At 40.3% G+C, this 18,339-nt stretch overlaps 1 protein-coding gene across 1 annotated transcript in view; it reads right to left on the reverse strand.

The window, feature by feature from the left end:
• The window catches only part of ADAMTS12 (ADAM metallopeptidase with thrombospondin type 1 motif 12), a 160,405-nt gene that overhangs the window by 63,632 nt on the left and 78,434 nt on the right, over positions 1-18,339 (reverse strand). The window contains exons 4-8 of the mRNA XM_072359368.1: positions 11,630-11,826; positions 8,124-8,207; positions 6,340-6,464; positions 4,260-4,409; positions 1,177-1,320 (exon numbers count right to left, since the gene is read on the reverse strand). Coding sequence (XP_072215469.1) covers positions 1,177-1,320; positions 4,260-4,409; positions 6,340-6,464; positions 8,124-8,207; positions 11,630-11,826 — 700 coding nt within the window. The remainder of the gene's footprint in view (positions 1-1,176; positions 1,321-4,259; positions 4,410-6,339; positions 6,465-8,123; positions 8,208-11,629; positions 11,827-18,339) is intronic.

Genomic DNA, 18,339 nt, shown 5'->3' on the forward strand with positions numbered 1-18,339 from the left:
ATGGTTTCAGTCTAAAACAGGGAAGACTTAGTATGGGTATAAGGAAAAGAGTTTTCATAGTAACAGTGATGAAGTACTGGAACAGGTTGCCAAATACACGATGACTGCCCTGTCCTTGGGTACACTCACAGTCAGAATGGACCAGGCTCTGAGCAATCTGATGTGGGTATAGATGTCTTTGTTCATGTCTTCTATGAGACTAATCTTCAGTCTTTTAGGAGACAGATCACATTTTTTTTTCAGAGTATTTACCTATACTGAAAAATTAATTTGTAGCAGCCTTCTTGACACTGAGTACTAGCTCAAATTGAAAGGAGTCATCTTCGTTGTACTTTAATGGACCTGAAGCAAGAATTAATAACTGGTCTATTAGAGCAGACTCACTGATCCCCATGGCAACTGTTTTCCAACATACACGCTGAAATAGAGCAATCTTCAAGCCATAAATATTACTTAGTGATTTACTTCAGGAATTTGATGGTGGCTATACATCCTGAATCATGCACAACTTAAAAAATAGCAAGAAATATGAAGAAAACTTTTACAGTAGCAAGCTCCTTCCTCACATTCTTTAACTTACAGAAAAGCAAGGCTAGGTACTATAAAAAATGTAATAGCTCATATTCTCTGGGAGAATGCTCTGGGAGATTTAAATGCCTGTGATTCTTAGGTGTGCTGATGATCCTGATGCTAGGCAAAACAAGGCAAGTCAAAGTGGAAATATCATGAGGTCATTATAGATTGCTGAGTAGTTTCAGAGAATATCACCACTTCTGGTGAAATTTATCACATTGCTGCTCATATAAAGAACATGCTGAACTTCAACAAATCATTGAAAAGGAACACGTATCACTGTGGACAGAGGCAAGATCTGTCAGGTTCCCCAGAGTTCTTGGCAGAAGACTTCTTTCTTTCTGGTAAATTCAAAAAATTGCAGGTTAAACCAAACCTGACCTTCTATGACAAGACTTGAGTTGAAACCCAGGAAACACAAATATAATGGAACTTTCAAAATTACTAAGCGAGCTATGAACTCCTCCATGGTAATTAATTCATGCATACTACAGAAACTTAAATCTAGTATCATAATAATACAGGATTTACTTTGAACTTCACATAAACATCTCATACACAGTTGTACTCATCTTTGGGAAATGCTACAACCCAATCACTCACTCTAGGAATCGTGTGATATATTCCTTGCTGCACTGTGACCAGGTGAGTGGAGTGGGATCATACTGCAACTGCCGAGACATGATGTATGGGCGCTTTCCAACAGGCTCACAGTCATTTTCTTTTCCGTCATGCTGGATACCAAAACTGGAGACACAAAACAACATCTGGTAACTCCAACTGCTTGGCTGTACCACAACACTCATCTATGAGTTCTGAGCTGTGTTTAAAAAAGATGCTATGGTCAGTTGCTTCCTCACCTGGTGAACTGTAGGGTCCTGCTTTTAAAATAAACAAATAAATAAAGAATTGACCCAAAGCCTACAACAAATTTGCACTATGTCAGGCTGTCAAGTAAGCCTGTTAGGTACAGCAATATTAATTAGGTAAAAAATTACGAATATACTGTCAAAGGACATTCAGGGGTAGTTCTAAGAGAGTCAGAACACTATTGCACAGCCTGTCCAAGAATTACATTTAAGATTTAGAGTTAGGTCAAAACTTGTAGTCCTTTCTCACTCATGGACCCCAGTCATTTAAACTTGTACCACTTTAACTGCAATCAGACTTTGTTACGCTGCTATACATTGCTCTCTTACATCTCTACTTCTTTTTAAATCTATTTTGGTAGAGACACTGGTTTGCACATTACTGAACATTCAGTGGATTAGCTTCCAGCCTTCATTCCTTTCTATTTAACTTTCTCCAGCTGTGCCTTACAGTCATGCAGGTCTCGCATAGCAGGTCTTCCTGATGTGGCTCTCTACAGCTTCTCTGCATTATTAGGAGATTTCTTTATTCAAGAGCTAGTAAAAACCATAAAAAACAAAACAAACAAACAAACAAAAAAAACCACCCAAAAACATTTGAGTAGGATTCACCTGATTAAGCACCATACCTTCACACCACCTCCTTGTGAAGGAGGTTTTGTCTGAAGTAATAATATACAAAGACTGTAGTATATGAATATTTTGACACCTGAATTGTTTATATCATTTACAAACCCTTATTCCACAGCCTTGACAACTAACTCAGGTCATGATTCAGCCATGGATCAGACAAAGACCTTCTGATGAGTTCAAACCACTTAGACTTTATTTCTGGAAAATGTAATTGTACCATGACTCAAATGTTCCCAAGACAGAGCATGATTTCAGTCAGAACTCACTCCAGTGGCAGGCCTGAGTAGTAAAAGCGAGTGTGTCCCCCTAGTGACAGGTCTTTTTCTACAAACAGGGTCGGATGCCACAGGTGACTGTGAATGTCTACAGGGTAAGCAGGAATTTTTGGAAACCATTAAAAATGTTTTTTGTTTTTGTTTTTGTTTTTTTGTTTGTTTGTTTTTTTGTTTTAATCTTTTTGTTTCAACTGTTTTATTGCCCGTATTCAAAATTCTTAATGCCTTTTCTCTAACCCTGCTTGAGTGAAAGATAGTTACAAATTAATTATGAGCGCTACTGCTGTCTTTGGTAGGCTATCCTTAAAGGCTAGGCCATGTAGCGTTACTGCAACAGCAGCACATCTGTACTTTGTCTCGTATTATCCAAAGGACCTGGGCTAGACCAGGAGAAGGACACACATAGTCTATGGGGATAAAGTATTTCCTGGCAAGTTTTGTCAATGAAAGAGTCTTGCTCTGTCAGCAAGAGGTTGTGGAGATCAGGAGAAAGAACCTCAAAGCACCTAAATCTAATTGAAATAATTATCATTATTTAATTTCTGAGAATTCATGGGTTGAATAAAGAAAGGCCAATTCGTACCTTAATAGTCTTCAGATCAGATTTTACATCCCATGGGGAAGTACAGACTTCAGCCTGAGTGGCAGCTGGGTGTATACAGAAAGTGATGTGATACAAGAATAAACCTGTCACCTAGCCCAGTAGAGAACTGCAGGCAAACTGAACTGTCCATGTGATAATGTTGTACCTTGAGGAAACCAGTTCAGTGCCACAACATTCAAAAGATAAAGTATTTCACATGAGTTTAATAAACCAGTTAACCAACCAAAACACTTTCACAAAGTTAGAATATGGACAAATTCGGTTTAAAGCAAAAAATCCCAATTGCAGACTTACAGAGTCACAGAATTGCAAGGGTTGGAAGGGACCTCAAGAAATCATCCACTCCAACCCTGATGCTAAAGCTGGTTCCTAACAAAAGGTTGCACAGGTAGGTGTCCTGGCAAGTCTTGAATGTCTTATAGAAAAAGACTCCACCCCTCTGGGCAGCTTGTTCCAGTGCTCTGTCATCCTTACCATAAAGAAGTTGTTCTGCATGGTAGTGCTGAACTTCCTATGTTAAAGTTTTATGCCATCACCAAAAGGAGTCTGGCCTCATTTGTTTGTCTCCCACCTGCCTTTAGATATTTACAATGATCAAATGCTCTCTCCATCTTATTTTCCCTAGAATGAATAAACCCAAGCTACTCAGCCTTTCCTCATACAGGAGATGCTCCAGACCCCCTAGTCATCTTTGTGGCTCTCTGCTGGACACATTCTAGTAGTCCTTCTTGAACTGGGGAGCCCAGAACTGGACACAGTAGTCCAGGTGTGTCCAAAGGTAACCTTAGTAAGACAGGAAACCTGATATTCCTGTGAACCTTGACTAGTTTTATAAAAACACTGTTTCTAGCTGATCTGCTATACTGAAATACCCAGTACAACAGTTATTATTATTATTTTTTATGTAAATGATTCATTTGAAGATCGTGTGAAGTAATTGCATAGTAAATCACTACAGGCTCAAAAAATGAAAAAAAGTGAAAAGTTAAAGCATTAAGTGATGATTTTTCACAGTTGAATTATTTCATCCTGATGTACTAATGTAGTAGAATATCAAAAGGGGTATAATGAAGAGCTGTAATTATAGTAATTATAAAAAGTTAAAGGCTTAAGACTCTTTTTTTTTTTTTTTTTTTTTTTGAGCAAATTCTTCTTTGCTCATTAAAAATAACTATGGTTTTGAGTTAATAATAAAGATACATCAACTTACTCCTTTTTTTTGTTTGTTTTTGTCTGGCAATTTAACGATTAATATGCAAATAATAATTCAGCTTCAGCAGGGTCCCCCTTCACTTTCCATTATACCTGTGTCCAAGTTCATGAGCAATAGTGAATGCCAAAGGAAGACCAGAATCTTCATTGATGTTGCAGCTTCTGTGAGGCTGACACATGCCTGACAGGTGAGATAAACCCAAGGTTTCACACGGACGATTCATGCCAGCACAAATGTCCTTTCTAAAATCACAGAAAATGACTTGTCATTAAAAGAGATTTAAAGCAACCACAGTGTCCCTTACATTGGGTGTTATGCTTCCAACTCATAACATATCAGTGCTGATGTATCTGTGTTTCAAGCAAAGAGCTGAGATAACATTTTAAAAGCATACACTTTTTTTTTTTTTTGCTACTGTTGTATTATATCACTATAATTAGTCACCAATAATGACACTACTGTAGTGCTTAAATACACACTTATTTTCAACTCACATAAGGAAGTTCTAAAATCCTCTAAAACTTCTGACACCACTTTGATCAAAGCACATTTTCTAGTAAATGCCTGATGGCAAATTGCACGCTCTATTTCCTTTTCTCTAATTTTGCCCAAGAATTTATTAGTTCTCTCTTATATTTTAAAGAAAACTCTCCCTTTAATTCCATCATATCACATATGACACAGGACTCACAGCTGCAGGCAGCCAATGTTAAGGTGCTGTTACAGAACAGAATGCATGCTAACATGGAGCCAAAATCCCTGTGAGCTCTTCTGGCTAACAACTTCAGTCCTTCAGCATGGACTATTTTCCCTAGCAAGTAGGCACATGCTGCCTTGGCAGCATGAGCATTAAGAAACTGTGCACTGTCAGAAAATGGTCCCTTCCTTCAAACTGTCTAGCTGGATGCTAAGCGGTCTGCTAGAATAAATAAAAGGAAGAAATGTGTGTTTTACCTTTGAACAGGTCAAACCATAATACAAACCTCTACATCCATAACTTATAAAGGAGGGAGAGATTCAGACATCCTGTGAGGGTCAGGTTGATTTAACTTCTCCCAGTTCAGACAGAGCAGACTGAAGGATTACAGCCTCATCTCAGGCTCTTTCACTGGGGAACATCCTACTGCAATAGTGTGCCATAGGCTAAGTGGCAGACTTATTATGAAGAATGTGATTTAATCCTGTATATCAGCTCAGCCAGGTACAACTCATTTGCAGACACTGAAGGGTTGCCAGAGTGGCTACTCAACACCTCCTCAACTTCATTCAAATGAACTGCTTATTTATCTGGAGAGATAAACCACTCAACATTTTGAGATTTCTTTTTCTCATTCTTTAACACTAGTGGATTTTCTTCCCATACCATTTGAGATTTTTTGTTGTTTTGTTTGGTCTGAAAGACCAACTTTTTCTAGATCTGAAACCCAATCTTTCTTCTCAGCTGTGTGCAGATTGTATCTATTCTGACAGGCCAGCAGAGTTTCTTCTTTGTGCCCTGCCATAAACTCCCTGCATAACCTCAAACTTTTAAGTTTTCTGTGTCTCCATTGCTCACACATAAATACATCTATGTATTGTTTCTCAGTGAATAACGAGACACTATTTAAAAATCACACTTTAAACAGCAGTCTTCGTAAAACGTTCTTCCATTCCGAGATGTAACCGTGTGTTGTTTGAGGATTTGCCTTTATAGAATTGCTCACCTACTCAGTGGACTATTTTGGTACATCCCTTCAAAGGAGAATAAAGAAGTGATTGAGCACGAAACGAAACAGGATCAAGTGGAGAAAATGACCTGAGCTCTGTAAATTGCTAATCTCTCGAGGCATACAGTTCTCAATTTCCTGACTAAGACGCATCTCTAATAAAACACCCACATACGTACATAGACTATTATGTGTACTTTGAAAACAAATGAAAAACAACAACTTTAAAAGGTACAGCAGGCCTAACCTTAACCACGTTTTTATAATATAACTCATATACTCTGCCTGTTTGAGTATCAGGAATGCTCACACAATGTTTTGCATTCATTGTGGTATTTTAGAAACAGCATGTTTTCATGGGTTCTATGCAGGATGAACTAAATGAGCATTAAAAAAAAATATATCACCAAAAGAAATATAACTAAACAATATTTGATCACAACTGCTGAAATGTTGGTTGTCATACCTTGTTAGGAGAACAGCCACATCGTGGTGTGTAGGGTTGACGTCACTCTTAGGATTGACACTCTTTTGCCATTTGCAGAAGCTGGCTAGTGTCTTATCAGCGTGGTGAACTATCTTCAAGCCTTGCTAATGGGGAGTGAAGGAAAATATTGTAAAGGCAACAATGCATTGCAATTATTTGTCAGTGATGTTAGCTGTGAAGCTGGGTAGTCTCTGAAATGTCCCTGCTTATGCCTTTGTCTAAAGCTAAAGCCATGATGTGTATTTATATAAAATAAAATCTTGACATTTTTGTAATTGGCACAGCTAATGAAAAAAAATAATGAAAAAATAAGCAGAAGAAATGTACTTTTTTTTTCTTCTTTTTTTTCTTTCCTTCCTTCCTTCCTTCCTTCCTTCCTTCCTTCCTTCCTTCCTTCCTTCCTTCCTTCCTTCCTTCCTTCCTTCCTTCCTTCCTTCCTTCCTTCCTTCCTTCCTTCCTTCCTTCCTTCCTTCCTTCCTTCCTTCCTTCCTTCCTTCCTTCCTTCCTTCCTTCCTTCCTTCCTTCCTTCCTTCCTTCCTTCCTTCCTTTCCTTTTCCTTTTCCTTTTCCTTTTCCTTTTCCTTTTCCTTTTCCTTTTCCTTTTCCTTTTCCTTTTCCTTTTCCTTTTCCTTTTCCTTTTCCTTTTCCTTTTCCTTTTCCTTTTTCAATGTAAGCTTCACCAAACCAAACACTTGCAGTTTTCAAACATTTTACATTCTCTGAGAGCAAGTTTTTTTTCTTTTTACTAAAGAAGTTAATGATTAACTACTGTTTAACTTCTGTGTTTGTGACTCGATGTTATGTGAATAAGTTCATGCTTAAGGAATGGTTACATTCTGAAGGGTTTATCTCTTTCACAGGAGATTTTAACATTTGTAAATCCCAGAAAGAGACGATACAGTCTTCCATCCTCATCTTATGATCATATAATACATACGCAAGCCATATAAATTTGTGAAGTACTCTTAATTGCATGTCACCATGGACTTCAGGTCCTATCTGCCTTGTTTAAAACATGAACTATACTTTTTGGCTGCATATCCTTACCCCAAGGGCTACTAGGACAGGCTCTATTCTTAGTCCTTATTTCAGAAGGCATAGCCTTGCTCCACAGCTTTGTCCTCCGATTTCAGTAGCATTGAGATTATTTAGCTTATGTTCATAAACCATGAGCCATTGTGAAAATCCCCTTAATGTGTTCCTGCAGCCAGAGAAGGCTACATCACTCATGGTATTTTAAAAATAACCATAAAATTACCACAATCAGTATGTATTTAAGCATAAAGCAAAATGGCTATGTGTAACAGACATAATAATCTACAAATGTGAAACTAGTTCAGACCGATTAGTATTCACTTAATTTTCATTTTTTGAGATTTGAAAGAGATATAGTAAGAAAGCCTCCACAAGAATAGCTTTACTTCTTCAAGAGACCTGCAAATATGTCAGCATTGCACTTTATTAGACACTTCCAGTAATGCCAGGCAGTTAGAAACTAAGTGACAACACACCCATGTTCCCCATTCCATTATTTACCTTTTTAATTACATTTTCCTTGAGTGTTTTATGCAGAAATACCTGAAGTCACTAACTAAATACTATTCTATCCAGGGCAGCATTTATTCTAAAACCAGACATGCCACAGTCACTAGATAAATAGAAGAGTAAAATGAACAAATGATCATAAACAAATGCTTCACTCTGTAACTATGGATCAACTCAAAAGTACCATAAACAACATGATGATGAAAACAAAAACCTTACCTCCTCCTCCTCAAAAAGGATGAGCCGGACCAGCACAATGTGAATTGCATTGCCAATGCTTGGATCGTGGAACAACCCTGTGACCTGTGCCAGAGCCAGGAGGTATGAGATTAACTGATTCCTCTATAGCAGAACAGAACTTTGGAGAGAAAATATAACATTCACTTCAAGCACACCATCCACCATAGTGTGGGGGGTGTTGTTTTGATTTTCTTTTGGTTTTTTTTAGACCTGTAACACACTTCACTGAAATTTTACTGAAATGCAACTGATGTCAGAACTACTGCAAAGGGCAGCTTTGCCAGATGAGCAATGCTACAGGATTTGGCAAAATTATTAAGATACAGAACACACTGTAAACACAATATTATTTTATGCCCATTTGTCTTTTAGATGAACGTACCAACATTGTGTCAGCACCCTTTACTGTCTGCTCAACCACTTCAAAGGTGATGAAAAGCATGAGCAGGAAAGAATGCAACTTGTACAGTCACATAATAATGATGGAGAGGTCCTCTCTGTGTTCAAAGGAACAGCTTATCAAATCCTCATGTTTTGATTTGATATGAATCAGCCTCTGCCACAACAAAGCAAAAATAAGTCAGTATTGGGCAGATTAGTTAAATTACAGATACTTGGATTTTTGCAGCACAGAAAGGGAGGCTAAGAACAAAAGCAATAAATAATTAATATATGTTTTAAAAAAGCAGAACACTAGTAACTTAGCTCTTGAGAAGTTTGGCCAGCCTTAACACAGTGTTGAATTAGTCAGAAAGAATGATAATCAGAACAGTATACAGTGAGAACTTATCTACGTAGGCTGCTCCAAAAGCAATGCCTCCTGCTTATTTCCATGGAAACTACAACAGATACAGCAGAACACAATAACACTATTTGACAGAGCAAATTCTCAGCTACAGAACAGTGTCTTCAGACACAGTCACCATGACTAGGTGTGTGCTCTCAGCTGAGGTGAACTGGAAAAATCCCGCCATGCTCATAAAAATCTACATGGCTTTCCAGAAGGTGGTTTGTCTTTCACATCACTGTCACCACTGCTGAAACACACCATCCATCACTTCACTGTGCTACACAGTTCAATTACCATAAATGTTCGGCAAACATCAAAGAAGTTCAGTGAGTGCCTTTTTTTCCACATGGAGGAATTCAATTACACCTTTGTTTCATACATGTTTCCATGTCAGATGCTATTTTGGCAGACTGCCTTTCTGCTGCCATCTGTTACACAGCAACAGAATGTAATGGGATACTGGCGGAAAGGGTCAGCCTCTTACCACCAACATCTGCTTCTGACGTTGAGGGCAAAAATGATAAAATAGGAAGAATTACTTTTGGAGCAGCACTATTATAAGTGAGCTATGCCATATTTCACAAGAAATATTGAATGGATACAGACTGCAATGGACATAAACTGCATGTAGGTCAAAATTGTCACATACATGATGATTAAAGTAGAAATTACTGATATAAAGTGGAAAACGTGTTTATTGAATATAAAGGTCCAATGTGAGTCTTTTACAAGATAAAAGACTGCAAATGGAACAGTTTGGGCTCACTAACATTTCATCTACAGACAGCAGAGAAAATGTTAAGACTTGTTTGTTTCTAAATCTAATCATGGCAGGGTTTTACTCTACAGTCTTTTGTTTTTCACGTGTATACAAAACCTCACATGCTCAAATTTATTATTATTATTATTATTATTTTTAACAAGGATTTTATTTTAGATGCAGGGTACTTATCTGGTAAAACAGTTGCACTCAATTTAGCTGGGGTATTGTTAATTTTTACTCATAATTGCTCATATGAGTGCTGGTTTGGGTTTGAGACCAGCACAGTGATGGCAATGCAATGATGAAATCATCATTGCACCTGAAGTAGGCTACAGCTGTGCACGAATCTGGAGTGGGGGACATCTGGGAAAGCTGACCCCAACTGACCAAAGAGGGTCAGTAATATGAGCTGAGAAAGGGAGAAGGGGGGATGTATATGCATTTGGATTTTAAAAGTTTGTCTTCCAGATCAACCATAACACACAATGAAGAAGGGCACTAAAGAGGGACCTGGATAGACTGGATCGATGGGTCAAGGTTAATGGCATGAGCTTCAATAGGGCCAAGTGTCAAGTCCTGCATTTTGGTCACAAAAACCCCATGCAACCCTACAGGCTTGGGGAGGTGTGGCTGGAAAGCTGCCTGATGGAAAGGGACCTCGGTGTGCTGATGGACAGTTGGCTGAATATGAGCCAGCAGTGTGCCCAGGTGTCCAAGACGGCCAATGGCATCCTGGCTTGTATCAGGAGGGGCTTTTTAGTCTTGGGAAAAGCAGGATGATGGGAGACCTTGTTGCTCTCTTCCAATATCTGAAAGCTGCTTACAGTGAGAGTGGGGCAAGTCTCTTCTCACTGGGGACAGGTGGCAGGATAAGGGGAAATGGCCTCAAGTTGCGCCAAGGTAAGTTTAGGTTGGATATCAGGAAACACTTCTTTACAGAAAGGGTAGTTAAACACTGGAATAGGCTCCCCAGGCAGGTGGTTGAGTCACCGTCCCTGGATGTGTTTAAGAGCTGTTTGGATGTGGTGCTCAGAGATATGATTTAGCAGAGGGTTGTTAGAGTTAGGGTACTATGGCTAGGCTGCAGTTGGACTTGATGATCTTTGAGGTATTTTCCAACCTGAGTAATTCTAAGATTCTATGATTCTATGAAGTTGTACTTCCTGAAAATAGATAAATATCTGTCTGCCAGTATGAAGCCCTTAATGTGTTTACCTCAACCCAGGAGTTACCTTTCTTTTACCCTTGTAATTCTCTCCATCCCACTAAGGGTGGTGAGCAAGGTGCCTGTAGGGGCAAACTCACAACAAAAATTATGGGAAGAAAAAACAAATCATCTGAAGAAATCACTGTTCAAATGTTTAAGTAGCTGAATCATTTCTACTAGGAATAAATCTATGCTCTACCTGTCTAGGCTGGACTTCAAGAAGAGCATCCCTCCATCCCTCCCTAAACTGTGCTATCTTCATAATGTTAGAAAAAAAAGCTCAAATTTATTACAACTTCTAGTGTTTTTCTCATTCAAAGACGTAAGAAAGAATGTGTATCTACATAATTTCTCTCTACTGCTGCAGCTACCAACCCAATTTTGGCAACGAAGCACAGGTCTCCAAGGTCAACAAGGTGTTTCATTTTACTAGGATGAAAATTAGTCCTAGAATTTGTAACTATATTGTACGGTCCTCAAAACTGAGAATTACAGAATCTTCCCTTACTTAAAATTGAGAGAAAAATTGCATCTATGCAAAATAAAAGGAAAAAAAAATGCTTCAATAAACAGTCTTAATGATATATATGAATGGTATACTATTATGTTCAGTGATAAATGTTACAGACTTGTTTCTGTGTGATGAGTAGTATAACAAATTTATAATTTGTTTCATTAATCTAAAAAAAAAAAAAAAAATTAAAAAGGTGAAATATGTTACCTACCATATTCATTATAGTGAGGATATATGATTCCACATGGTCGCTTCCATGATACTCAACCATCTTACTGTCTGCAACGACAAGCGTCTCCACCCATCGCTCCTTGCTGACAGATCGCCGAGAAACCTTTCTGACAGCTACATGATTTCGTTCCCATTTCTCCCTCCGATGATTTTCTTGTTTGAAAAAGTTAAGGGTGTCTGGAAGGGTAAGAAGAAACATTGACTTCAAAATATTTTCACAGCTGATTTAGATTTGAAGTGTATGGTTGTAATACTTGCAGATACTGAAGCAGCATTGCAGAGTTGCAGGATGCCATAGGTTGGAATGGACCTCTGGCCACCACCTACCTGGCCCAAAAACTTCAAAGTAACATCAGTTTGTTGAAGGCTAACTCCAGTGAGGTTTTAAATATTTCCTCATGATGGATTAAACAGTGCTCTACCTTACAAATCTGGCTGCCCATATTCAAAGCATCAGGCATTAATGTGCAAGACAGAGTCAAGCATAAAAGACTGAATTGGTGGTGCCCTTTTCAAGGAAGTCCTCCTCTGTCTAGAGCGTTTGTTTACAGTTTATAGTTCAAGATAAGGGACATACTTTCTCCCCATGTAGCTCCTATACTTGACAGGATGGCAGATGGTTCTGTGAATGGAAAATATCGTCCCAGGAGTCTGGAGGGGTGGGTGTGCTTCACTAGTAGACATCATCTGAAAATTGGTGAGGCAGATGGCAGAAGAAATCCTTTGTGCTTCCACTGATCCTCTGTGCATACAGATCATCTCGGGAATAACTGTTTGCTCTGTAGAGCTGCCAGCAAATTTGCCCTGTGCTCAGTGGTGCTAGACAGGACAGGACAGGACCAGACTAACTACATGTTAAAAAACAGTAATGAGGGCATAACCCAAGCGCCACCTGAACCCTGGCAGCCAAGGGATATCTTGCTAGGAATACTCTTCCAGCCTGTCTGACAAGCCTCACAGCATAAAGATATGTTCCCTAATGTCTCATATGAACATCCGCTGGCACGGATTTGTGTACTCCATCATTCTAGCTGAGAATGCCCACCGGCTGCATTACCAGGGAAATACTGGCAATGTAAATATCCCTATGCCTGAATCAGAAGTGAGAGATGCTGGCTTATTGACAAGAGGTGGCATTTTTCCAATCTAGATGCCAGAAAAGTACTTTAACAGCTCTGGGATTTCCTGAGTCCTAAGACAGATCAGAAGTACTTGTTGTTATTAGATACTGCCATGGTCCTTTGGCAGGTCATTAACAGAAGAGGACACCCTTATTTCACAGAGGGCAGAAAGACAGCTCAGCTCTTCAAACCCCTACAGACAGCATTGTCTCATAGCACTGCATGGCAGAGGATAGCTGTCCAGCATCATCTCCACCTCATAGTGCTACAAAGCATTAGGGGACAGATGCCCAGACCATGCTTCCTTTCAGGTATGGATAGCTCAGCAATGAGGTCTCAAATCTGTGTATTCATTTCAGCAGGAGATCATAGAATCACAGAATCTTTTGAATTAGACCCTACTGAAGAGTCTGTACCTGTCTTTCTTACAGCCCTCCTTTAGATACAGACAGCTGACTGTCTAGGCTTCAGCACACACTGCTGGCTCACACACAGCTGCCATGCACCAGTACTCCCAGGTCCTTTCTGGCAGGGCTGTGCTCTATCCCTACATCCCCCAGCTCTTACTGGCAGTGGGGGTTGCCATAACCCAAATGAAACACCTTGCACTTGGATTTGTTGAACTTCAGGATTGCACAGCCTGTCAAGGACCCTCTGGTTGGTATCCATGCCTTGGGCACATCAACTGCGCCACACAGATTTGTATCATCCACCCACTGCTGGGGGTGCACTTTATCCCTGTCCATGGTTGTCCATGCCATTGATGAAGATGTTAAAGTCAGTCCCAGTACAGACCCTTGAGAGGCATCACTCATCGCTGATCCCTGTTCAGACACTGAGCTGCAGACCACTATTCTCTTGCACTCCTAGTACAATCTTGCTACCAGTTCCTCATGAACAGTCCACACATGAAATCTATTATACCTCTGTCATGAATGTGCCATTTGCCTTTTATAATACAAATGTTGAGTCACAGTGTATCATAACATGTTATGTGTCTACATGTGGCACCACTGGACTATCAACAATATACATAATAACACAGAATCACAGAACTGTAGGGGTTGGAAGGGGCCTCCAGACATCATTGAGTCCAACCCCCCTGCCAAAGCAGGCTCCCTACAGCAGGTTGAAAAGGTAGGCATTCAGATGCACCTTGAATATCTCCAGAGAAGGAGACTCTACCAGTTTTCCAGCAGTCTGTTCCAAGGCTCTGTCACCCTTACCATAATGAAATTCTTCTGCATGCTAGTAGGGAACTTTGTTCAAGTTACAGGCCATTACTCCCTGTTTTATTGCAACACACCATCAAGAACAGCCTGGCCTCATTCACTTGCCTCTCACCTCCTTTTCGATATTTATAAACATTTATCAGATCCCCTCTCCATTTTCTTTTTCCGGGGCTGAACAGACCCAGGTTACTCAGCCTTTCCTTACATGGGAACTCCACAACCCCCTCCGGGCAGCCCATTCCCATGCTCCATCACCCTCACCATGAAGAAGTTATTTTGCATATTGACGTTAAACTTCCTGTGCTCCAGTTTATGGTTATTTTCCCTTGTCCTCTCCCCACAGACAACCGAAGAGAGGTTGACCATGTCCCTTTGTCTCCCACACTTAAGATATTTGTAAATATTCATAAGATCCTCCCTCAGTCTTCCCTTCTCAAGGCTGAACAGATCCAGGTTACCCATCCTCTCCTCACAGGGGAGATGCTCCAGGCCCTTTGTGATATTCGTGGCCCTCCACTAGACTCTCTCCAGGAGATTTCTGTCTTTTTTGTACTGGAGAGACCTGATTACAGAACTGGATACAGTAGTCCACGTGAGGCCTGACCAGGGCAGAGTAGAGAAAGATCACCTCCCTCAGCCTGCTGGCCACACTCCCTTTAATACACCTCAGGATCCCACTGGCCTGCTTGGCCACCAGGGCACACTGCCTGTCTAAAGTTACTCATTAAGGAAAATTTCCTTCCCATTGTGTCGAGGAACCCAAAGAAAGACATACCTACATAGTACCTACAGTACTCAGTACTACGATCATGAAAAGTAAGCTTCATGGAAAAATATTTTCAGATCTGCATGGAAGTATATATGTGTAATCTGTGAATTGATTAAGAGAAGGAAAACAAGTTATCACTGATGTAATCTCTGCCCTATCTCTACTAGCCCAGGCTGCAGCATCACTCCTGCTGTCTTCCTAAAGCTTTATCCAGTTACTGTAATGCTCACCTCTACTGGGGCTATTTGTGAAATGTATTCATTGGTGTATCTCATAGATTTGCGTGGTGTTCAGTATTTTTCTCACTAGCATTTTCAGGGCTTTTGTGCTGAGAAAAGCCTTCCCCACAGCCATCAGAACAAAAGAATTTGTTCATATTGCAGGTTAAATGATTTACTTATGGACATATAAAACATCACATCAGTGATCAGGCTTTGTACTCAGATCTATCAGTGAGTTTTGTTTATTGTCAGGAGACATGACAACTCTGGAAGTGAAAATGTTTAAAGCTATTCACACACTGTAAGAGTGAATAACCTCCAAGAAAAGGTTTGCAGAACTGGTTAAACAGAAGGTTGTGAACTGCAGGAAAATTTTGGAAAAGAAATATGAGGTGGAAAAATTACTGACAAGTAGCAAGAAAGTACCACTGACAAAACTCTTTCCTGAGTGACAGCCCCTTCTAGTGCAGGGATCCAGCACAGACCCATGCAGTCAAGAACTACATCTCCAGTTGTGTTAGGTTCTCTGTTAGTGAAGAAGGCACAGAGGGAGAATCACTTGGAGAAACAGTAACACAAAGGTGGCAATAATATGTGTTCTGCTTCTACATTTCCACAAATGATTGCCTTGTTAAGCTTTTCATTCTGAAACAAGAGGACATCACTTTGCTTTCACCTTACATTACTTCAGATATGTCCAACCCACAGCCTGCGGTCTGCATGCGGCCCAGCTCAGCAGCTCTGCCCCACTGAGTGGACTGGCCTGGCTCTGGAACACAGGGAGGGTGCAATGAAGTGTTGGCAAGTAATATGGCACTGTGCTTAATTTGCAAGGAAGTTGTGTCGGTTTCTGAATATTACAATTTGAAAAGACATTATATGCAGAAACATTCTGCCAAATTCGACGCATATGAAGGAATGCTTCATAAAGACAAAATAGTGAATGAAACTGAAAAAAAGACTGTCACCTCAACATAATATTTTTTAAAAAGTTAAAACTCAAACTGACTCTGTTATAAAAGCTATTTATGTGATAGCAAATCAGATTGAAAAAAAAAAAATCAAAACCATTTACTGATGGTGAGTTTGTTAAGTAATGTATGGAAAGCACAACAGATATATTATAAATATATATATATATATTATTATTATACCAGTTTGTTGCCTGGAAGAAGAGGCCAAATCCCTCCTCATCACAACCTCTCTTCAGGAAGTTGTAGAGTGTAATAATGTCTCCTGTGAGCCTCCTCTTATCCATGCTAAACAATCTCAGCTCCCTGAGATTCCTCATAAGACTTGTGCTCCAGACATCTCACCAGCTTCTTTGCCCTTCTCTGGACACATTCCAGGGCCTCAGCGTCCTTCTCACTGTGAGGAGCCCAAAACTGAACACGATACTCAAGATGCAGCCTCACCAGAGCTGAGTATAGAGGGATGATCACCTCTCTCCTCCTGCTGGCCACACAATTTTTAATGCAGGCCAGGATGCTGTTGGCCTTCTTGGCCACCTGGGCACACTGTTGGCTTATGTTCAGCCGAGCATCGACCAACACCCCCAGGTCCCTTTCCTCTTCACAGTCATGCAGCCACTCAGCCCCAAGCCTATAGCATTGCATGGGGTTATTGAGGCCAAAGTGCAGGACCCAGCACTTGGCCTTGTTGAACCTCATCCCATTCACTTCAGCCCAGTGGTCCAGTCTATCCAAATCCCTCTGAAGGGCCTCTCTACCCTTGGCAGATCAACACCACCTCCCAACTTAGTATCACCTGCAAACTTACTGATGGTACACTCAGTCCCCCCATCTAGGTCGTCAATAAAGATATTAAACAAGATGGGCCCCAGTACTGACCTCTGGGGTACGCCACTTGTAACAGGCAGCCAGCCGGACTTAACTCCATTAACCACTGCTTGTTGGGCATGGCCCTCTAGCCAGTTCCTTACCCAAAGAGGGTAAATCTGTCCAGGCCATGGGCAGCCATTTTCCCCAGGAGAATCTTATGAGAGACCATGTCAAAAGCTTTGATGAAGTCTAGGTAGACTATATAAACAGCCTTTCCCTCTTCTACCAGTCTTGTCACCCAAGGAGATGAGGTTGGTTAAGCACGACCTGCCTTTCATGAACCCAACTCAAAGAAAAATTTGATTATGCCCCTATACATATAAGTGCCTCCGGTGGCGCAGTGGTAGAATTGCTGCTGGCAACACCAGAGGCCCAGGGTTCGAATCCCCCCTGTGGTGCAAGTGGCAGAAATGCTGCTCTGCTACACAGAGGGGCTTGAATCCCAGGAGTTGGACTCAATGATCTCTAAGGTCCCTTCCAACTCGCACGATACTATGATACTATACCAGACATTCACAAGCTATATCTTACCAGGGAATAATATCCTGTGCTTCACAGTCACTACTTATTCATGTCACCCCTTTTTGGCAGAATGCACATTTTGCAAACAACTTTTGTCAAGGATGAAGCACAGAAAGAGTAAGATTTCATACAAAATCTCTGATGATCACCTTGAGAGCTCACTAAGATGGTAACCACTGCTGTCAAACAAGCCTGATGCATTAGTTTATAATTACAAGAATAATAATTTAAAAATCTCCTGAAATTATACATACAATGCTAACTGGCTAACAGAACAACGCATATAACCCTTAACTCTCAGCTCCAAGGTAAGATTTTAAGCTTACTGTAAGTTTGAATTAAACATGAGAAAAAAGTAGTATAAAAAGTCCTCAAAACAGGTAAAACATGCATGGCTTCAGTGATGGAAATAAATGTATGTTCTTTTAGCAAATTAATTTCACTTTTCATTAAGTGTCAACTACACTTGTTTTATCAGCTTGCTGTTATTTTGCAAATGAACTCGATAGCTTCACTACAAAAATGTATACATTCTTCACTTTGAACAATTCATCCACTCACAGTGGTATTGGATTAGGGTGTCTGGATGTTTTTTCTTTAATATCTGCTTTTTTTCCCCTTCCAACTCCCAAAAAGTATTGATATGACTCCCTTCCTTTCCAGGCACTGCTTGAAATTTCCATATCAAAGAGTCTCTTTCCACCTTTTTTTTCCCCTGCAGATGGTGCACAAAACAGAATGCAGCACCGAGTGCAGACAGGGACCTCGGGGGGCTGCCTGCACACAGTCATCTTCCAACACATATGGAGATGCACTGGGGGCTCATATGCATAGATGCATAGAAATTAAAATGTCTGTAAGCTTCCTGGAGAGAAGAATGTGAACAACTGAAGTCTGACAAAGTAGAGTAGCACAAACTTATGTCTTCGCTTTCCATCCTCATCTCCTCTCTCTCTGAACGAGAGCTCATTTAGTTTCACCACT

Source organism: Excalfactoria chinensis, chromosome Z, assembly GCF_039878825.1.
Source record: "Excalfactoria chinensis isolate bCotChi1 chromosome Z, bCotChi1.hap2, whole genome shotgun sequence".
NCBI classification, from domain to species: Eukaryota; Metazoa; Chordata; class Aves; order Galliformes; family Phasianidae; genus Excalfactoria; species Excalfactoria chinensis.